Raw genomic sequence first — 7779 nt, 5'->3', positions numbered from 1 at the left:
GGGGGGGGGGGGAGGGGGGGAGACAGGGAGGGTGTGTGTGCAGGCTCCCTCTGAAGGATTGCTGGAGGGGAGGGGGGGCTAGGGACCACAGGCTCACCAGCAGGCTCTGCAGCACATTAAGCAGGTCGTTGAGCCCTGACAGGTCTTTCAGGTCCCTGAAGACTGCCACAAGCACGGTGGGCAGGATGGCGCAGGAGCGGGTGAGGAGCACGCGGGCAAAGCGTGACCACCGCAGCTTCAGGAAGCCCTGCGGTGTGGAGTGGGCGTTTTGGTGGTGGGTGCAGGGCTAGGGATCCCAGAGGAGGGCTCCTCTGTAGTCCCTCAGCCCATGTGGCACCAGGAGGAGCGCTCTGTTTTTCCATCTCTGAAACGGGGGAGGCTCTGACCCTAGTTGGTGGAGAAAGAATGGATGAGGAGAAATGGGAGGTTCCTCCCGCAGCTTAATGCTTAAGACTAAACGTTTGGGGAGGAGGCTCCTGTTAGTCTTGGGTCTGCTGCCTTGACCCGGTCGCTTCACCTCTCCGCATCTCAGTTTTCTCATCTGCAAAGCGGGGTTTACAAATAGTGCCCTCTGGGCTGCTTTAAGGTATCTGAGCCCAAGTGGTGTGCTTGTTGACCTCGGACCCCTGGGCCTCCCCGGCCCGCTCCCCAGGCCCCACCTCCATCACAAACTGTCCCGCGTAGGTGCCGGTCATGGTGGAGCTCTGTCCGGCCGCTAGGAGACCCACCGCCCAGATGTAGAGAGCAGCGGGGCCGAAGAGGCAGCCCAGGATCACGCCCTGCAGGGCAGGGTGTGGTTAGACCCGTGGTACCGCCTCCCCGCGCAGGCCCCGCCCCCTGGGTGGGCGTGGCGGCGAGGTTGGCGGGGTCAGTGCATTCCATGCCCGCCCGCGCCTGTCGCTTACTCCTTGGTAAATGTCCACCTCCACTGTAAGGTTGTTCTTGGGGAAGATCTTGGCGTAGTCGTGGAGGCTGCTGTTGGCACAGACGTTGAACTGTGGGCACCGGGACAGTAGGAGGGAGATGTGAAGTGCACAGAAAATCAGACTGCCTGATCTTGACCAGGGGTTGAAAACTGGTGACCCGTGGGCTGAATCCGGCCAGATATATTTTGCTTCACTAACAACTGTTTGGTTTTTTTTTCGCTCCTTAATGTGAATATGTTGCCGACATCCAAAATTGAGAAGAATTCACACGGGAACCCAGTTTCCAGTGTTCCGTTGCATTTGGAAGAGCTGGCATTACCACAAAGAGACAATTGGCTAGCAGTGAGTCCAGCGGCTCCACGGTCTCCTCTCCCTTACACGGGACACACTTCCCACAACTCTGAGACTGGTCTGGTCTTTACGGCCACATAGCAAGGCAGTGGCTGTGCCCAAGTCCCAGGGGGCTTGGCCAGTCCTCCCCTGCAGTGCTCAGCATTCAGTAAGCACTCACACTGGCTAGCAGCTGTTAGAGCTACTGAGAGAGACCCACTCACTCAGAAAGGAGACAGGCACAGATCCCAAACCCCAGAGAGCCAGGGGGGAGCTTTGTATCATTGACTGCTCTACCCACACTGTCTAGGCACTGCTTGATACACAACAATCCTCAGTAAATATTTGCTGAATGAATGACGATTGTCAAGAGAGAGGACTCAGAGAAGAGTTCCCAACTCCCTGCTCATGCTCAGGCAGGCACCTGCTCCCAGAATGCCCTGCCTGCAGTTTGCTGGACAAATCTGTCCATCCTTCCAGGAGTACTCGGAAGGTCTTCCAAGACTCAGCTTCTCCCTCCCAGTCACCTCCCTTGACTGTCTGTACCTTGCAGTCCCTGGGGTGGTTCTGACTCTCTAAGAGCCCGCCCAGGAAAGGGGGGAGCTGTGACCCCAGCAGAGTGGGGAAGGGGTCTCAGCCAGAGGCCAGGTCACGGACTCCCTCCCCTACCAGTGCTGGAAGTGCAGACAGGCACTCAGGGGTTTAGATGCATTGCCTGGGGTCCCAGGCAAGGCCTGTAGGGCATGCCTATGGGGCCTGCCCAGGCTGTGGGGAGGTGTGTCTCACCGCAGCCTCGTTGGTTTGCTGGTAGAAGGCCTGCCCAAAGACTGCAACCACAAAGAGATTGATGAAGAAGGAGACAGACAGGGCGATGGTGGCCTCAATCAGGAAGTACATGTTCGCTTCACGGATGTCTGCCCGGCGGGACCGGTCTATCTCTCGAGACTACGAAGGTCAGAGGGGAGGGAAAAAGCCAAAGTTCCTCATAGCAACTGACATTCTCCACCGTCACACCTCTACCAATGTTCGCTCTGAACCCCAGTTCTTTCTAAAGCCCTCTTTAGAGTTTGGGACAGGTTTGGTCAGCTGACACCCTTCCTGCATGCCCAGTTAATTTCCACCTCAGGACCTTTGCACTTGCCATTAACTCTTTTTGGAATATCTTCTCCTCTGGTCTTCCTTCCCATTCTTCAAGTCTCAAAGCTTACCTACTTAGAAAGGCCTTTCCCGACCACCTCTTCTAAAGGAGCCCCTCCTTAGTCTTTCTCTATCATACTTCTCTGTTTCCTTTCCTTCAAACCACCTTTCACAATCCATAATTTTCCTTTTTTTAAATTCTTAAATTTTTTTGGTTTTAAATTCTTTCTTTTTTTAAGATAAAGAGAGAGCTGGCCCACAAGCAGAGGAGAGGCAAAGGTCAGGGAAAGAGAATCCCAAGCAGGTTTGGTGCTGTCAAGGCAGAGCTGGAGGTGGGGCAGGAATTCACAAACCGGTACATCATGACCCCAGCCAAGATCCAGAGTCAGACTTTTAACAGATTGAGCCACCCAGGGGCCCCATAATTCTTTCCTTTAGCTGCTTACTTGCTCCTGGTCTGTCTCCCCCACTAGAAATGCAGGCCCTAGAACGGCAGGTGACTTGTCTGCCTTTTCATCACTGACCCCCTTTCCCAGCACACAGGAGACACTCTACTCCTCCATATTGAATACATAGAGAATGATTCCCTTCCTGCCTAAATCGGGAAGGTGAGAGCCAAAGGGGCAGGTCTCCAGGTTTGGAGGCCACCAGAGAGTGGCCGAAGGAGCAGGCGTCTCTCCCTCCGCTCCCCCTGCTCACCTTGACTAGGGCTGAGTGCAGGTAGATGTTGTGGGGCATGATGATGGCGCCGACGATGCCCACGGCCTGCAGCAGCTCTGGGCGGCCGCAGCCCGAGCACGAGGGCAGGAGCAGGTCCTGGAGAAGCGCTAGCTGGGCCGGACGAGCCACCACGTACTGTGGGGAGGAGCCTCATCAGGCCACGCGGGAGGCAGCCATTCCCGCCATCTACCCTGACCCTGGCCGCTAGGGGGCGTGCTAAAAGGCTCACTCCCCTCAGGCTCCGCCCCCAGGAATGGCTTTGGAAGAGTGTGTGGCTTTTCCCACCTCATAGCCGAAGGTCAAGGCCATAACTGTAATAAGGAATCCAAAAAAGGCTTCTAGCTTCCGCAACCCTAGGGGGAAAGCAAAGGGGAACGAACAACAAGACAAAAACTGTAACGTAAGCAGTTGTTAATGGCTAGAACCTTGGGCACAGTTCCAGGCACTGTGTCAAGTGCTTAATATAGTTTACCTCAGTGAGTTCTCACCGCAGCCGGTGAGGTCTGTGCTGTTACCATCCCCACTTATAGATGAAGAAACAAGTCTAAGTAACTTGCTCAGGGCCACAGCCAGCGTGAGGGAGCTGGGAGCCCTTCTCTCAGTACAGTGGAGCCTGGTTTCTTCATTCACTTGTTTCCCCCACCCAGTCCCTTAGGAGAGGAGGGGCGCACCCACCGTAGTTGTCAAGGAAGAGGAAGAAGAAAGTGTCCACGATGGTGATGAGGACGCCGCCCCAGAGCGGAATTCTGAAACCAGAGTGGCCGGGGTCAGCCCAGCCTCAGGGCAGGAGACTGCCAATGTGGACTCCTGGGGTCAGGGACCCAGGTGGCCCTAGGCAGCTAAGGCAGAGGGGGGTGGGGGTGGGATCAGGGACCCAAGCGGCCCCAGGCAGCTAAGGCAGAGGGGGGTGGGGGTGTGCTGGAGGTAGGAAAAGGACTCCACACGCTGGTGGGGGACCAGCGTGGCAGGGAGCTCCGGGCTGCAGTCCTGAAGTCTGCATGGTGACTGACATCACTGTACATTTCTGGGTCTCTGTTCCCCATCAGGCAAATTGAGCAACAGCTCTAAAGTCAGAGGGGACTGCGGGGTGAAGGGGACAGTGGGAAGGGCGAGGGCTGGGGAAGGAGCAGAAGGCCCGACACCGGACTGAAGAGCTGGGGCCCCTCACGGCAGTACCGTCCAGCTGACAGCAGATTGAAGGCGATCGCCGTGCCGATAACCTCCTGCATGTCCGAGCCCACAATGGCCAGCTCGATGGTCAGCCAGAGGAGGGTGCGGGGCACCTAGGGGGAGGAGAGAGCTCTGCACCAAGGCTGGGCCAGACACTGTTATTTGTTGATGCCCTGGATCTTTCCATATTCGCCACAAACTATGTGTGTCGGCCTTGCCAGCTGGCGTCCAGTTAGGTTTTGTAGGAAACAATTAAGGGAGATTAAGAGGCAGGGAGAGATCCTTCTCCCCCGCTACTTCTAGTGCTGCTTCTGGCACTGGCACCATTGAGGACACCAGGCTTCCTAGGATCCACCAGCATCGGCGGCCATTTTGACAGCGGTGGCCAAGCTTCTAGAAGCTGTCCAGCAGCTTTCTGATCTTGGATGAACACCTCCTTCCCTTGTTCCTCCAGTCCTTTCATCACCTTTGTGGCTGCGTCCCTGCATTAAATGCCTGGTGGCAAGGTTTCTGTTTTCCTGCTTGGACACGGACAACAGCCAAGTTCCCAGTGTCTACCCCGGCCAGTGACCATCCCCAGCCAATGCCTCCCTATTTTGTACCCTGGGCAAGTCACTTTCCCAGGTTTCAATTTCCTCTCCTGCAAAATGAGCAGGTGATCTCTCACATCCCTCTCAGTCTGTGTACTATTCGTCTGAGCCTTGGTCTTCTCATCTATCAAATGGGTTTGTGATGCCTGACTTGAGATGATTTATTTATTCGATCATGGACGCTGTAAATAGCTGTTTGGGGTTTGGGATCTGTGGGTGCTCCCCATCCAGGCTCACCAAGCTCACCTTAGGGTAGTAGAGGTGGCAGACCTCGCCCAAGTCCTTGCCTGTCACCACACCCAGCCGGGCTGCAAGCCGCTGGCAGAGCAAGCCCAACACTGTGGCCCACAGCAGCACCCAGAGCAGCTGTGAGAAGGCAGGAGGAGACTCTCAGCCTGGTGGAGGCGGGGGGAGGGTGGGGTCGGACAAGCCCCGGCTGCTGGTACCCTCTAACCAAGGACGCTCCTTGGGGAGATAGTGGAGGAAGTGGAGCCAGAAGACCAACACCCTCTCCCCATACACCCCACCTTCTGGCAGGGCTGCCCTGGGGAGCCTTTTCTGGCCCATTTGTATGTAGTGCCCGCTACCCCAAGTACCAGCCATGCAGGCGACTCTGCGGACATGTAGCAAGCTGGGGGGGGGGTCTCCACCCACTTAGCTCAGTCACCCCTCCTCCCAATGGTGCCCCGACTCAATCACTTTGAATCCAGCCACGGCACCGGCCTGAAGATCTGACTCGATGTTTCCGGGGTCCAGGAAAGCGATGCTCATGAGGAAGCCAGGCCCCGTGAAGGCCCATAGCTTCCTCAGGCTGAAGGTGCCCTGCGGGTGGGAGTGACATGAAGAGATCTTGGGTATACGGGTGGCAGCTCTGGGCCCTCGGCCAGCCCCCAGCCGAACCCCTCTGGGCTCATCAGCCCAGGCTGGCCAGCCCTGTCCTCCACTCCCCCATTGCTGTGGCCGCCACCCCTGGAGGTTAGTGGAAGACGTGGGGCGGGAGGAAGCAACAGGATTTACTGAGTCACAGTGGATTTGCTTTCCGCATCAGTCGGATTCGGCAACCCCTCAGGCGCTCCAGCAGCCTGCCTCCCCTTCGCCCTGACTCAGCAGATCCTCAGAGCCCGAAGGCCTTCTTTCCTGGGGCTGGGCCTGCCTGGCCTTGTTCCTCGTTCCCCAGTCCTTCTCAAACCACAGTCCCTCCTCTCTGTTGTCCACTGAGCCTAGGGTCTCCCCACCCCATTCCAGGGCTTGGCCTGGCAGCCTGAGAATCCGCTGAGGCTTCTGGAAATGCAGGGTGACAGCATTCTAGAAGACAGCCTGGAGGCTCCTTCACTTCTCCACATGTCCCCCTCCATGTCCTTTCCTTTTACAACAAATGCTCCAGGCTCCAACCTGAACTCATTGTAGGCCCCTTTCCCTCCATAAGAAAGCTGGGATTCATTCAGAAAGCCGCTTGATCATTTTTAGACACAAAATGAGCCCCCCTCTCACCCCCAGCCAAGAACTAAGGACAGAAGCAGAAAAGTACAGTGTCCACTGTCAATCGCTGCTGCTGTCAATCGCTGGAGCTAGAAGGGACTTCCCAGAGCCTTCAGGAGGGTGCTTTTCCCCAGCCTGTGAGATCCCGTAGCATCCTGTCAATCCCGCCCGAAAGGCCCCAGGAAGTTTCCAGCATTCCCACCGGTTCTGTCTCGGGGATGAGGATCTTCTCACTCAGGTAGGTTGCTCTGAGAGGCTCTTTCTGTGGCTCCGAGCTGGATGGGCTGGAGATGGAGCCATAGCTGCGCCTGCTTAGCCTCTGAGGGTTGCTGTCATCTGCAAAGGGCGCCAGTGAGCCATGGTGAGTGACTGGCTTCTTTCTGGCGGCCCAGGGCTAAAACCATCTGCCCTCCTCCCCTGTGTCCTTCTGGCAAAGTGGAGTGATTAAGGCCCAAGTGAACAGGGGCCCTTGACTCCCAGCTTGGGTCCATTACCTCCACCCCTTGACCAAACATTGTAGAAGATGTGTGGGAATTACTTTCCAGAACTACTCTCCTTTTGTGTGAGCACAGAGGTTCCCCAATCCAGATCTCTCCTGCCACAGAAAATGCAGAGGGGAACACTGGGCTCTGAGGAGGGCATCCTGATGCTAGTATGGATGCCCGTTGGCCTCGCTCCTGCCTCCTCCGTCTGCCATGTAAGCTCCAGGAGCTCCAAATGCACAGAGGAGAGACAGAAGGGATGCTGTGCCCATCCGGATACGAAGAACCCAACCCCAGGCTGGTGTCCAGAATTGGGTTGAGACCGGGACACCCATAGAGTATAAGGGGATTCCTTTGCCTCCCTGACTCTCCCCACTCCCAACCCCCTTTAAGACTTTGACCCCAGAGGGGGCTACTCACTTGTCATGAAGGCAACAGGTTCAGGCACTCTCTGCATGTGAATGGGATGCTGGTCATCTGCTCAGCCCACGCCTCCTCTCTGAGTGCTGGTGTGTGTCACTGTGTAAGTCCACACCCTCCTTCCATCCTCAGCTGATCTAGGCTGTCCTCACACACAGGGGACATTGTGAAACACTTTCCAAAGGCAGAAGTGGCCAGCTTTAGCGGAAGAGTCTAGGTCAAAATGCAGGAACTTTCGTTCTCTGCCTGGCCTGAAGCCCATAACACTTTTGGCCCCCTTCCAGAAGCCCTATATTCTGTCCTCCCCAGCTAACTCTGATTTCAAGGCATTTCCTGCTATGTGGGCATTCACATCCAGATCACAGGGCTCCCCTCCCCATCCACTCCCCAGCCCAGACACAAGCAGTCAGGTCCTTTTCTACAGTCTGGAGTCCCGGGCCATGGAAGTCCTGATGACCACCCAGGCTTCCGTTTCCCATTAAGTGCCACAGAGGAGACCTTCAGGTCTTCTGTCACAGGGACACG

At 56.4% G+C, this 7779-nt stretch overlaps 1 protein-coding gene across 2 annotated transcripts in view; it reads right to left on the bottom strand.

The window, feature by feature from the left end:
• Positions 1–7363, bottom strand: part of SLC11A1 (solute carrier family 11 member 1) — an 8924-nt gene extending 1561 nt beyond the window's left edge. Inside the window, exons 1-12 of one of the 2 annotated variants that reach the window (XM_077748562.1) lie at positions 7255–7363; positions 6555–6688; positions 5573–5695; positions 5120–5239; positions 4290–4396; positions 3789–3859; positions 3399–3466; positions 3093–3248; positions 2043–2201; positions 906–995; positions 660–779; positions 98–247 (exon numbers count right to left, since the gene is read on the bottom strand). In XM_077748562.1, coding sequence (XP_077604688.1) covers positions 98–247; positions 660–779; positions 906–995; positions 2043–2201; positions 3093–3248; positions 3399–3466; positions 3789–3859; positions 4290–4396; positions 5120–5239; positions 5573–5695; positions 6555–6688; positions 7255–7291 — 1335 coding nt within the window. In that variant the 5' untranslated portion in view covers positions 7292–7363. The remainder of the gene's footprint in view (positions 1–97; positions 248–659; positions 780–905; positions 996–2042; positions 2202–3092; positions 3249–3398; positions 3467–3788; positions 3860–4289; positions 4397–5119; positions 5240–5572; positions 5696–6554; positions 6689–7254) is intronic. The other variant, XM_077748563.1, reaches the window with a different exon arrangement.
• Positions 7364–7779: the final 416 nt, after the last annotated feature.

The sequence above is a fragment of the Crocuta crocuta genome, unplaced genomic scaffold, assembly GCF_008692635.1.
Source record: "Crocuta crocuta isolate KB4526 unplaced genomic scaffold, BGI_CrCroc_1.0 scaffold229, whole genome shotgun sequence".
Taxonomy (NCBI): domain Eukaryota; kingdom Metazoa; phylum Chordata; class Mammalia; order Carnivora; family Hyaenidae; genus Crocuta; species Crocuta crocuta.
Note: the sequence above shows the minus strand (reverse complement) of the source record. Positions and strands in the feature narration are given on the sequence as shown.